The sequence below is a fragment of the Lytechinus variegatus genome, chromosome 9, assembly GCF_018143015.1.
Source record: "Lytechinus variegatus isolate NC3 chromosome 9, Lvar_3.0, whole genome shotgun sequence".
Taxonomy (NCBI): Eukaryota; Metazoa; Echinodermata; class Echinoidea; order Temnopleuroida; family Toxopneustidae; genus Lytechinus; species Lytechinus variegatus.
The window spans coordinates 3,852,507-3,867,065 of record NC_054748.1 but is presented as its reverse complement, the minus strand read 5'-3'; the positions used below and the strand labels follow the sequence as shown (position 1 = coordinate 3,867,065).

The 14,559-nt window shown below is 38.2% G+C and overlaps 2 protein-coding genes across 2 annotated transcripts in view; both read right to left on the bottom strand.

Annotated features, from left to right (window-relative positions):
• The window catches only part of LOC121421215 (deleted in malignant brain tumors 1 protein-like), a gene marked incomplete at its 5' end in the record, with an annotated part of 32,317 nt that extends 28,560 nt beyond the window's left edge, over positions 1-3,757 (bottom strand). Inside the window, 4 exons of the mRNA XM_041615877.1 lie at positions 94-441; positions 916-1,245; positions 2,697-3,044; positions 3,424-3,757. Coding sequence (XP_041471811.1) covers positions 94-441; positions 916-1,245; positions 2,697-3,044; positions 3,424-3,757 — 1,360 coding nt within the window. The remainder of the gene's footprint in view (positions 1-93; positions 442-915; positions 1,246-2,696; positions 3,045-3,423) is intronic.
• Positions 3,758-6,443: 2,686 nt separating this feature from the next.
• The window catches only part of LOC121421214 (deleted in malignant brain tumors 1 protein-like), a 32,084-nt gene continuing 23,968 nt past the window's right edge, over positions 6,444-14,559 (bottom strand). The window contains exon 23 of the mRNA XM_041615876.1: positions 6,444-6,520. Within this exon, the coding sequence (XP_041471810.1) occupies positions 6,444-6,520 (77 nt within the window). The remainder of the gene's footprint in view (positions 6,521-14,559) is intronic.

Here is a 14,559-nt window from a genome sequence, read left to right as displayed (position 1 = left end):
ATAGGATGGACACGACGTAAAAAATAAATCCTAGCAACCAACATATATGTCATGGGAAAGTTGAAAGAACAGTCTATAGTTCTTCATACATACCGGCACATCGCACTCCCGCATCTTCAGAATGTTGACAGTTGTTAATCAATAATCCACTATGCTGGCATTCTCCAAGGTTCTCCTCTGTTCCAAGGCATTCCAGATTGTCCAAGACAATCGCTCCTTCTCCAGGCCCGAACTCAGCAGCGCTGTATGCCCTCATGGCACGACCAAAGCCGACCATCCTACATACAACAAGAGCATCATTCATATCCCACAGATCATCGCAGACCGTTCCCCAAGACCCATTATAGAAGACCTCTACACGCCCTTCCCGCTCTGTGTCACCGCCAACAAGCCTTGCATCAAACTGTACGATGGTAGGTGGAGGTTCGGTAGCGTTGGAATCTACAAATAATCACAGAATAGTGTCAAGGATTCAAATGCCCGACACGTTTTCTTGGGGGAGAAATAATTGGGTTTCATATACACAGTAAAATGATACGGATACCGGCAGGAAGTAATTCCTCAAAAAGCTGCAAGTACTGGAATTGGTAACCAAGCTGTGTCGGGGTAAATAAAGGAGCACTCTGGGCATCGAACAAGGTGGATATGTGAAATATACAAATATCCTATATCATCTTGAATCTTATCATTTTAAGTATTTATTACCATTATCCTAACCTAACCTAAACCCAGCTTTCTAAAAAGTATAGGAGGTTGATTTTCATTAAAAGAAGCTAGTGCTATGGTGAGATTTTACCATCAGATTACAATAAGATTGTCAGAACTACAACACTTCAGATGGTGTGCAATACTGAAAAAAATACAGACTCATACAAAGTTCCTTTTATGGACAACAGAAACTGTCACATTACTCACTTGAACATACTACTCCTGCATCCTCATGATGGCCGCAGTTCTGTTCCAAAAAGTAGCTTCGCGGACAGTCTAGGAGACTCGTCTCATGTCCATGGCAAGCCACATTATCCAGAACAATTGATCCGTTCCCTTGGCCAAACTCGGCTCCACTTGAAGCTCTGACTGCCCTTAAAAACCCAAGCATCCTACAAACAACTTCTGCATCGCTGAATCCCCATTGGTCGTCACAGATGGTGCCCCAGGAGTTGTTGTAGAGGACTTCTACCCTGCCCTCCAGTTCGTTGGCACCATCAACTAGACGGACCTGGAGCGGCTCGGTTGGTTCAGGAGCTATACGATTTAAGGGTTTCAAATGCATACATGGAGAGGTTTAGTACAAACTAAAGAGTCTCTACAATTTCCTTTAACCTCTTAAGTTCTATGATCAGGTTTATGTGATCCTAAAGACAAAGATAGGCTAATGTAGATAAAGCTAAGGAAACTGCACTAAAAGCATGTATGCTGGAGATATAACAAGTAACTGGTTACAAGTCAGGGTAATACTGCTCTAAGGCATTTTTTATCCTGACCATTTTATTAACTCTTAACATGCCACACACACTACTAAGCCAATGCCACAGTGCTAATCCGATGCTAATCCCCTGTGCCAGCCACAAAACCCCCCTGTGCCACATTGATTTTGGGATCGCGAGTCGTATTCACTCCTTCCAATAGTCATGATTACAATTGCTTGTAACTCTCTAACGATTAGTTTATCCACAAAATATTGTGTAGTAAAGTTGTAGGAAATTTCATACCCCTTATAATGATGTCCTCATTATGTGGATTGGTTATTATCTTTACAGCTAAAATATGAGTTGTATCAAGTAGTTCCATTTTGTGGAGTGTTTTGTATGGATCAAAAACCTAGGTCTCTTCTCTCTCAGAGGCGGAGCCATATCTTGTAAAAAATGTAGAAATACTCGAAAAAGTCGAATGTAAACCGTGTGAGTAAGTTTATCTGTCAGAAAGCAGAGTTCACACTGCACACAATAGTGCTAATAACGGCGTGCATGCGATGCGCAATACAATTCAAAACGGCGTAACAATGATTGTTATTCCGAATGTGCGCAGTCATGCACGAAGCAGGCGAGGGTAGGAAACAATGCAAGCACAAAGCAATCAATAGTAGGCGTGCGAGCACGAGTGTGGCATGTTATAGTAGGATACGTAGTGTGCACGAAGCACTCAATGAGTTAACAGTCCTGAGACTTTCTAATTACGCAAACACTGCAGTCCACTGTCAAAAGGAAGCAAATAATTTTTTTTTCGAATTGACCCTTTTTTTCTATATTTGGGATATTTTTTATATGCTCTGCATGATGCCAAAGAAAATATAGCCACATTTTACTGAAAGACAGACATTTCAACATGAAACAATGACACGTTTTCCCCATTCACTGAGAAACTCGTTCCACAGAGTTGCTTCCTTTCGTCAGTGGATGGCAGAATGCATCTTTACATTATCAGTAAAGACAGAGTCAGGCGAATTATAGACCGGATACATCAGGTGCTCCCAGGAATCCGCAAAACCTGGGGAGCGTTTCATGAAAGGACTTGTCGGACATTTTATCCGACAAGTCCTGTTTTATCCGACAGTTACCATAGTAACAGTGCCTCTCGGCCAATCAGATTCAAGGAAAGTTGTCAGATCTGACAACTTGTCGGACAAAAATGTTGATAAAACACTCCCCAGGTGGCCAAGGGAACAGTCTTGTTACATTATCAATTCAAATACCTACCAGCACAACGCACTCCTGCATCTTCAGAATGTTGGCAATTGTTGACCAACAGACCATTATGCTGACATTCTCCAAGATTCTCCTCTGTTCCTAGACACTCCAGATTGTCCAGGAAAATCGGTCCTTCACCAGCACCAAACTCTGCAGAGGTGTAAGCCCGGATAGCAGGGCCAAATCCGAGCATCCTGCAGGTAACGACAGCATCATTCATTTCCCAGAGATCATCGCAGATGGTTCCCCAAGAGCCATTATAGAAGACCTCTACACGTCCTTCCCGCTCTGTGTCTCCGCCAACAAGCCTTGCCTCAAAATATGTTACCGTGGGTGGGGATTCAGTAACATTAGAATCTGAGTAATTACCAAAATGACAGGATAGTGCCAAATGAATGAAGATCAATTCAGAATTCTGCTCTAAAGAAGGCAAGTTGATAAAATTCAGCATGTCTCTACTCAAGCTAAATTTGAAATATTGACCAAACATGATGAAATAAAGAACTTTATCAAAGTGACGACTGTTCCTGCCTGCAGTAAGACAACAATGTGTCATATACTACTAATTTTCTTTACAGATAGCTTTCGGTGATCATATTCATTATTTTAGACAAAAAGCTAACAACTCATCAAAGAAAAAATGAAAAGGTATGCATTTCTCTCAACAATGAATGCTATTTCAGAGGAAGTTGGGAAATTGACCGTTTTACATCAAAAACTTTCACAGAAAACTCACTTGAACACACAACTCCAGCATCTTCATGATGGCCACAGTTCTGATCCAAGAAATCCCTTCTCTGGCAATCTAGAAGACTCATCTCATGTCCATGACAGGCCACATCATCCAGAACAATCGATCCGTTCCCTTCACCAAATTCAGCACCAATTGAAGCTCTGACTGCCCTTACAAACCCAAGCATCCTACAAACAACTTCTGCATCGCTGAATCCCCATTGGTCGTCACAGATGGTGCCCCAGGAGTTGTTGTAGAGGACTTCTACCCTGCCCTCCATTTCGCTTGCTCCATCCACCAGTCGTACTTCAAGGGGTCCAGTTGGTTCGGGTGCTAATACAATTTGAAAACAAAAATAGAATATTGACAAGTGGAATGCCTCTGGCCGTCTCACCTGCATCACACGGTTCAATATAGCAGCAGTGCTGACTTTGAATACTACTCTAACTCGCACAAGATGTTCAGTGATACATGGTTACTCTTATGTCCACTTTTTATGAACGAGACCAATAAACTTACAGAGATATGGTTATTCAACAAAAAACCCCAACATAGCCAAAGTTCATTGACCATACATGACCTTTGACCTTGATCATGTGACCTGAAACTCGCACAGGATGTTCAGTGATACTTGATTACTCTTATGTACAAGTTTCATGAATCAAATCCATAAACTTTCAAAGTTTTGATGGTAATTCAACAGATAAACCCAATTCGGCCAAAGTTCATTGACCTTTGACCTTGGTCATGTGACCTGAAACGCGCACAGGATGTTCAGTGATATTTGATTACTCATATGTCCAAGTTTAATGAACTAGACTAATAAACTTTCAAAGTTATGATGGTAATTCAACAGATACCCCCGATTCGGCCAAAGTTCATTGACCCTAAATGACCTTTGACCTTAATCATGAGACCTGAAACTTGCACAAAATATTCAGTGATGCTTGATTACTATTATGTCCAAGTTTCATGAATCATATCCATAAACTTTCAAAGTTATGATGGGAATTCAACAGATATCCCTAATTCGGCCAAAGTTCATTGACCCTAAATGACCTTTGACCTTGGTCATGTGACATGAAACTCATGCAGGATATTCAGTGATACTTGATTAACCTTATGTCCAAGTTTCATGAACTAGGTCCATATATTTTCCAAGTTATGATGACATTTCAAAAACTTAACCCCAGGTTAACCCTAAATAGACTGGGCTATTTCGACGCCTAAGAAGACTGGGGGGGGGGCTGATTCAGCCCCCCCCCCCTATGATCTCGGCCGTCGATCGCGCGATCGTGACGAAAATTGGCACACGCGTTACCCATGGCATTATCTACAAAACTATAACATCAAATTCTGCAAAAAATCTCATGTCTCATTAATTATGCTAATTTATGCGTAAAATCATAAGTTTGCTCTAATTAATAAAATAATGCCCCTGAAATGCTAATTTTTGTTTCACATACTCTAGATAGGCATCTGATCAAATTGATTTTTAAAAAATTTCAAAATCACATTTATTTTCTTATGTATTCTATTGTTTTCTAAATTTCTTATGTATTTCTTTGTTTTTCGACTTTTTGTTTTTTATTGTTTTTTCAATGGAAATTGTCGGGGACTTTATTTAGACCATAAAAAAGATAAAATTAATTGATTTTAAGCAGTAAAAGGAAAAATAATGATGCATTTGTGAATATTGGCTAAGAACACTATTTGCATTGGATTTGTACACAAATTCACGTTTTTGAGTAATGTTGGGTCTGCATGCACTTACGAAATGTTGCGTAATTTTGGAACCGCGTACCCGGGGGTCACAATTTTGGTCTCAAAAGTTGCGCGAGACTTGAAAGTAAAAAGTCAGCGAGCGACGCGGTCAAAAAATTTCGCGCGGCGGATTTATCGCGAAAAATGTCGAGGGGGGGGCTGAATCAGCCCCCCCCCAGTCTTTTTAGGGTTAAGATTTCGATGTTGATTCCTCCAACATGGTCTAAGTTCATTGACCCTAAATGACCTTTGACCTTGGTCATGTGACATGAAACTTTAATAGGATGTTCAGTAATACTTGATTAACCTTATGGCCAAGTTTCATGAACTAGGTCCATATACTTTTTAAGTTATGATGTCATTTCAAAAACTTAACCTCAGGTTAAGATTTGATGTTGACGCCGCCGCCGCCGTCGGAAAAGCGGCGCCTATAGTCTCACTCTGCTTCGCAGGTGAGACAAAAACTAGATGATATGTTTATTCTGCATGGACAAATTTCATGCTGCCCTCATTGCCAGATCAGAATTATATAGCACATCTAATTTCTAACATTTTCAGATGACATCTGTGACCTTTGAACTTGTGACTACCAAATCAAGTGTTTGAAAACATGAATAGAAAAGGAATTGATGCACTTGTAGTTCCTGAAATGCTACACAATGATTTTGTGATGTACAGACTGCCCTCATACACACAAATAAAGTGATATCTCATCCTCTGTACTTTACCCATTGGCTAGTATCCCACCGCTGCCACAAAAAGAAAGTTACAGGAAAACCAATGAGGGGCTCATTTCATAAAACATGTTAAAACAACAACTTTGCAATAACTGTTCAAGCTTCTGAAATCCTTCAATCTGATTGGCTGATAGTAAATATGTTATTAATGTATTGAGCAATTCTTATTAACTAAGGTTTTCTATGAAACAGGACCACAAGATTTTAGGGGAGATTCTAGTTCCAGTGGTGACTTAAATAGATTGTTTTCCCAATTGAGGTGTTAATACAAAGTGCCTACAAGTGATGGGTATCGGGGTCTTGAACTCGATCTGAGTCTGTGGTCTAAAATCAAATACTGAAGCCTTCAGAGGTAAGTGTCAAAATATGTCAAAAAAGGCATAGAGTGTTTGATGCAAGTGTCAAAACTATACCTTAAAAGGCATAAATATGCATAGGACTGTTGACTCTGCCAATAAAAGTATAATTACAAGGGAATCAACACTGGGACAATGGTAGAGCACCCACCTCATGAATGGGAGATCATGGGTTTGATTCCTGGCTGAGTAATACTGAAGACTTTGAAAATAGGAACTTCTGCCTTCCTGTCAGGCACTCCACTTTTAAATGGAGAAGGGTAACATTAACAAATGATGTCATACATGGCTCGCTTGAAAATTTGTTAAAAGCTGAAGTGACTACCCTGGGTTAATGTGTCATTAACATTAGGCAGCTTGTCAAAGGTGTGCGTGCGTTTTTACCTTTATATTCTGCGGCGAACCCGCTCAGCGTGCCATTGTCCATTTTTCTTTCCTACGGGTCAGTGCTCTTGCCATTTAAGACGACAGCGTTCCCTTTTGCAGCGAAAACGGAAGCGTGCGCTTTTATCTTTTCTTTTGACACCCCCCGGTTGGCTCTCCAATAAGATGTTTCTGCATGAGCGCCCTCTATGTCCACGATATCGACGTCTTAGGCAAACTATTAAACGAGCGATCTCTAGTCACTGATCTGGATATCGTTGTGTCCTTGTATCGGTGTGCGTAGTTCAGTGGACATTTTTTTGATAATTTTTCGTTTCGGGTTTCAGTATATGACAAAATTCAATAAGATTTAGATTTCATTTCTTTAATAGAACAATTAAGCTTTAGCCCTTTAGCACGAGCATGTTGTTTTATTTTGAAGAACATACCGTTAAGAAATTGAATTTCTGAAAGTAAGTGTTCAGGCGAGGGTAAGATTTTTTTTCATCACACTGAGCCCGCAGAGTCAGCATTGTCGGGTGAAAAGGAAAGATATGGAATTGACCTTAACATCTTTGTAAACGAAATGCAAAACCCCACGCAAAAGATGCAATATAAATCATACCTGGGTCCCAAAATGATGGCGTTTAAAGCAATACACTGAAACGCTACTGTGAAAAAAAACACTAAAAACATAAAATGCAAACGTTTTTTGGTGGAAAAAAGGCTGAAAACTAAGGGCAGCGTTGAAATTCAAATTTGAGCTTAACATAGGTCTATGTTTAATTTAGCCCTCTTGTCAATACGTTTTTTCTGTGAAATGTACTTTTTTGAGGACTCTTTTGGGGCGATTTTGCCCCCCCCCCCTCGTGGAAAATCCTAGGTACGCCACTGCATTTGTTTAAACATTCAAATTCTAGAAACTTATATATTCACACATAATACAGATGCCGTGCAAAACAAACGAATAAAATATAATTTATTTGAACTTAAAAAAATAAATTGGATGCTCAAGCTGTCATATCGGTCATTGTAGCTTAAATGCACAATTCTTGAATTTCATTGCCCGAAATTCAGAACAAAAGGTACTTTTGTTACTTTTTAAAACCATTACAAACATCTTAACCTTCGAACGAAATCAAAAGCACTTAAAAATGAATATTGAAATTATCAAAGTTGAGGTAGTCTTGACCATGAATAGAGTTGAGTGTTTATAAAGGAATTATAGCGTCTTCTATTAATCACATTCTACACTTTAATGACCGATGAAAAATATCGCGTGAATGAAAATGCAAATTAACACATTTAAGTGACTCCTACATGATATTGGACAGGAAAATCTATAAAATCTTTTTACCTGGGATCCGTCTTTATTCTCTTATATAAATTTCCCCTGTGATCTAGAGTGCTCTGTGACCTAGTGTTCTTGATTACCATCCTGGAGCCACATAACCGAAGGGGGGTCTGGGGCTGAGGCCTCAACAAGTACCATGATTTTATGCATGGTGACCCCACCCCTTCAAACCAGTCCACTGGGGGGAGGGGACTTAATTATTTCTTTCAATTTTCCTGTTCTACTTATAATATTCAATTTTGTCAACTTAATTCTGATGGTTCCTTTATCATCCAACTTTATTTCTTCCTTTGAATTTTTCGAACACTTTTCTATACCTATTCTTTTTTAACCTTCACGTTTGACTTGAACAATACGTGTATATTGCCGTTGGTTTCTTCTTCCTATCAAATATTTAAATTAATCTGCAATGTGTGTATGTCAAATTATTGCAAATTAGATTCCCAGTGTCTAAGGTAAACATAATTTACCGACGTAAAGTTAGTAATACGAAAGCCTCTTTGGCCTAGTTTCCCTTCCAACTTTGTACTTCACCTGTTAATCGTATAGCTGCATTCTGTATAGCTTGCATATTTAAATATGCACCAAAAATAAATTAACGTACAGAAAATGGTAATACCTCGGTCACATTTGCTCTACGGCGGCCATACAGCGAGTCGAAAACAGCCGTTTTATTCATTTTATTAAAACCTATATTTAGCAGGTCCAAAAACTGTTAAAATGACTGTTTTCGACTCGCCTTAGAACAAATGTGACCGAGGTATTTAGCATACTAGATCAACAAGAATGGAGTGCATGCTGGTGCGGATCCTGCCGGAGTAACACAATACTCAGCGCCGTATTTATTTCGAACAATAGTTGGGCTCTCAAAAGTATTGTGTTCTATTTTGTGACCTCTACTAAAAGAAGTCAGTGGGTCTATACGGGGTCTATATTCTGCACATCAGAGGGTACAGTTATGTAGTGAATCCCGGGGGGGATCATCCGGTCCGTGTGCCCCTCCCCCCCCTTTGAGAGCCTTTATTAAATTTGCTAATGTAAATATGCCATTTTTACACAAGTGTGCCCCCTTTATTTGAAACTCACAACATGTATTTTAATGAGAACATGTCGTTCATACACAAATGAGGACCTTCACTTTAGCCTGGTAAACAGAGAGTTGGTAGGCAATAAATATAACTCAAATGTTCACATTGAGAGTAGACCTATAAAGAGGGAAGTTACATGGTTAATCAAAAATGTGTTGATAAAATATCAGTCGAACGTTATGTTATAATCTGCTTCGCCAAATAGGTTTTATGTAATATTGCTCTTTATAAAGGCAAGCATTAAACTACATTAAATGTCGAAATGTTAAGAAATATAATGGAAACCATATCAAAATGCACATTACGAAAAGGAACAAAATCAAGGTTCTAGTATGGGGACAAAACGAGAACAAGAAAACTACCCATTTGATGCTCATTTTAATTCCCCGAAAGCCGGACGTTGAAAATGACATGGGCCAGCGCATTGCAAGCTGTATTTAACGGCTTACCCCATTGACAAGGTAGATTCATGCCCTTTTACACAGGATTTTCTTAACCCCGGACTATCGCTAACCCCGTACTATCCTTAACCCCGTACTATTTTTTTTCCTTTTCACACATGCCAAGTTGTTATTGCTAACCCCGGATAAGGAATGCTTGCTTTTTACACACGAAACTCGCTAAACCCAGACTAGTGTTTTTTGTCGATCATTCGTAGTACAAGTGCTTCACTCGTACACATTTACACACGCTACAATTTCCTTAACCCCGTACTATAGGTGGGGCCAAATTGCCATTTAGCCCCACCTATAGTACGGGGTTAAGCTTAGCCCACTTTCGTTTTACACATGCGATCTTAACCCCGTACTATTGCTCTTAGCACCGCAATTGGTGGGATAACCCTGCTTTTTTGCAGGGCCAAATAATCCCGTACTATAGGTGGGGTTAGCCCACTTTGCAAAAACGCTGTGTAAAACGAAAGTGGGCTAAGCTTAACCCCGTACTATAGGTGGGGCTAAATTGCCATTTAGCCCCACCAATAGTACGGGGTTAAGGAAATTTTAGCCTGTCTAAAAAGGGTATCAAATTACCCCATTCTTGATTGGGAAGATTAACGTATATTCTTGAACATAGAGGTTGTCTGACGGGTTGCGGATTTCAATAGAAAGATGACCTCTTGATTGGTAGGGGTATGTCAAGGGGAGATTATCACTTTGTCAGCGCGGGTGACTGTCTTGATACTTTGATGTTCCCCGATGTGCCTTCTATTCGAAAACCGTGTTTGCAACTAATCCCAATTATGAGACTATTTGGAATCAAAATGAGAGCCTAACTGCACCCTTTTTATAGATTTCGTTTGAAAATAAAATACTTACGTTTAAGGTATAATTGGAATATGAGAAGGCGCTTCATAATATGTAAACCAAATAGTGTCACTTTTAAGCTTTATTCTTTTAAATCAAATGTAAAAATATATGTAAAATAATCTCACAAGCCTAATCTAAATAGTGCGAGCACGAAGCGCGCGCTAATTTTTAAATTTTTATTTCATGTATTTTGTCCTAAAATAGCATTCTGGCAATGCTTGTGATCCTAAACGAGATGAATGAATTTAGTACGCATTGATCGTTCTGATAAAAAAGAATCTGTTAACGGCTACTTTTAATTATCTGTAAATGAAAACGTTACATATTTCAACAATCAAATAATGCGAGCGCGAAGCGTGAGCTGAAAATATTTACTTTTCTACCTGAAAAATAGAAGTTCTAAGCAATCTTTGTAATCATGAAAAAGGTAAATACATAACTAAGCAAGCGATGCGAGCGCGAGGAAAATTTGAGATTTGTAGAATTGTGAGTGGATATGGATCACAGTTAAAAAGGAACATATATGATTCATTATTATTACTTTGAGTTTTGACATAGGGCCGGGATATTCGAAGAACAATATTCCATCATGTGAAATAATGACTGTCTTCCTATTTCTCTTCTTATCAAATCGCGAGATGAAACTTTTTGATATTCCATTCTGAAAAAGGGACAATTTATCAATAAATTAATTCATTAATCTAATAAGCCTAATCAGAGCGCGAAATCTGTCAATATTATATATTTAAAGCACTTTTGTAATTACGAATAAGATGCCTGAGTTGATATATTTTTAACAATCAATGTGTGCGAAAATCGCCAGCCGAAAATTGTTGATAAACTGTCATAAAATGGAGATTTTAATTAGTTTGTAATATAATTAATATTGAAATTTTTATAACTCACCAATCAATATGCGAGCGTGCAGCGCTAGCTGATATGTTTTACAATCTGACATGAATAGGGATATTCTGATAACTAAAATGGAATACAGGAAAATAATAGGTACCTGACAAATCAAATTTTGTGACCGTGCAGCGGGAGCAGAAAATGTTGATATTCAGACAATAAAAAAATATTTTTTTACAGAACACTTTTTAAAAATGAAAGTTCGATTTCCGAGTTGAAATATGTTATGTATATTGACTTCAAAATTTGATATTTTGAGTTCCATATGTGTAAATCACCTAAAAGGCAATGCGAGCGTGAAGCAGTAGCGAAAATTTTATATAATGACATGACATAATTTTTTTTTGTTTTCCCCTCATCTTATTTATTCAATCGTTTTCCTCCTATGTTTTTTCTCCACTCTTTTCCTCTTTTTGTCTTTCTTTCCCCGTTTTGTTTTTGCTCCGCAAATAGAGGGAGGAGGGAGGGGCGGGCCCCATGCCCCCCCCCCCCTAGATCCAACTCTGGAACAATCTAACAGAAAGTATTAAACAAGCAGATTCAAGAGAGAAATTCAAGTCAATGTTAAAACTTTTTTTTTTTTTTTTGGGGGGGGGGTTAAATAGCCTTTCCCTCCGCATGTGAAGCCCCCTATCGTTTACAGCCTACTGTGAATTGTGCAAATACTTAAAATTTTGGTGAAATTCATTCTCTCTTTCTGTTTGTTCCGTTGCGTTTAGATACATATTTTGTGCTTCACTTGTAAGTGGTATACAAATAATGTAAATGTAATACTATTAATGGCGTGCGTTTCCCGATCTCCTTATCGAAATCAATATTAATGAGAGAGCACAATATTGTTAATTGCTAATGGAGGGGGGGGGGTCAATGTTCTATCAAGCAAAAGACGTAGGCCTATATGTGCATAAGTTCATATCATTGTTGTAATGATAAAGAACCAGATGAATTCTGTTTTGGTATATCGACGTTATTATAAAGTTAATGACAAATGACAATCAATATGATTCAGGCGTACACCGCTTTAACTGATATAACATGCATCCTGAAATCGAAATATCTGATGAATTCAACACGTACGTAGCAGGAATGGCATGCAGTTCGGATGTTACAGCACTCTAAATTAGAATAATCTCGTATTACAAATGTCAATTTTGCTAAAATGCACACAAACTCATAACTTGATAGACTCTGGGGGATGATATCGTTGATATAAAAATCGCATCTACCTCGATATGCAATCATTTTTATACTGCATCGGACTTGACATCCGCAAAATCCTCTATAATTAGATGACCATCCATTCTCTTTCTTTTTAATCTAAATATAATCTATGTCTTTCAGGATCATGATATGAAAACCATTTTATAACATGATAAATGAAAAACGCGTCTCAAGTTATATGGTTCATTGCCGGAAATATACCAATCATCTTCGTTTGTTAATGTTTAATCATCAACATTATCACTGATATTATTATTCGTATTATCATGTCCATTAATATCACTTCAAAGTTCTAATTACCACCATCATCATCACTGTTATCATCATCATTCATTCATTATCTATTTCCAATCGTTCTCCAGTATCAATTTTATAGTTTATATAATCCCAGGTGAGGTGAATGGGTACCCGGTAGGAAGAAATTCCTCGAATGCTCGAGCGCCCGATCAAGGTAGCCGTGCTAAAGCTGGGTTAATAATAGCAGGGCCCTCTGGGAGAACAGTTTTCGGAACTGAAGTGGCTACCCTGGGTAATATGCCGCTATTATTATTATTATTACTATTATTAAAAAAATGAACGATAATGGTAATGATTATGGTGATGTTGGTAATCATGAACATTAGATCCGTTTTGTGAGATAATTTATGCGATTTTACACGCTAATCGCTACTCGATGATGGTGAAAGAAATCTTTTAAATAGCACAACAGAAGTCGGGGCGGTAGTTACTGCATACACATACTTTAATACACTACATTATTACAAAAGATTCCCCATCGGGCGGGCCAACGGTCTTTTGAAGTAGGTTTATCTATTGAAATTACGGCAGCGGATATGGGGAATTCAAGACTGTAAGCTTCTAGCTCTCCCATTGTTTTCTGTGGCGAACCCGCTGAGCATGCTATTGTCAATGATTCTCTACTATACGGGTGACTGATCTTGCTTTTTCATGATCATAGGCCAGGGCAATGACTAAGAACAGTTCGATGAGTATCAATGCCAAGCAATCCTGAAAGGTCAATAATGTTCAATTCTCTATATGGAGAAGCTTATATCATGGCCCTATTTGCTTTTGCTTTTAGGCCAGTAAGTGTACTAACTAATATTAATAATAAATAATCACATTCCATCTATTTTAGAGCAATGACCTAATGCTAATATCACTCTACATATCTCCCTGCAGCTTACGGCCCCATAATTTATCTTCACCCATGAATTACCGAATTTTGAAGCTTAAATTATTGAACATAATGGCATCCTAGTATTGTAATGATGTAATCACTGCAAGTGCAATATAAATAAAAACATTAATTTAATTCTACTCACATTGATTTTACTTTAGAACAAACTCACCCCCTCTTCTACTTCTTCTGTTTCTCCGTCGCTATTCTTCTTTTCCACCTTATCATTCTTCTTGTTCTCATTCTTCACTCCCTTCTTCATCTACTCTTCTTACTCCTTCTCCTTTTTTAATCTTTTTTTTCTTCTTCATATCCTTTGTCGTCTTTCATTATTCTTTTTTCTCCACCTTATCCTTTCCTACTGCTTCTTTCTTTTCCTTCCTCCCTCTCTTCTTGTTGTTCTTCTGCCCACCTGCCCTTCTTATACGTCTCCTACTGCTTTTCCTTCGTCCTTCTTCTTTTTCTTCTTGCGTCTCCTTTTTTTTCTCTATCTTCCTTTTCCTCTCCGTATCCTTTCTCATCTCTCATTATTAATCTCATCCCTTTTTACTGCTCCTCCATTCTACATGTACGTCTGCTTCTCCTTGGTAATTCTTCTTCTCCTCCTCCTTCTCCCACCCCATCGATTTATGATGATAAAATTATAATGAAATAATAGAAATGTTAACGAAGATAATACTTATAATAGAGAAATGAAGATGATTGCGATAGTAACAGCGGTGATGACGATATCGATAACTATGCAGGATATAGACCATGTACAGCACAACGTATCAGGCGCAATTTCAAATATGATTACATGACGATTTCGATACGAAATATTCATCATAAATCTAGACCTAGTACATTAATATACACTT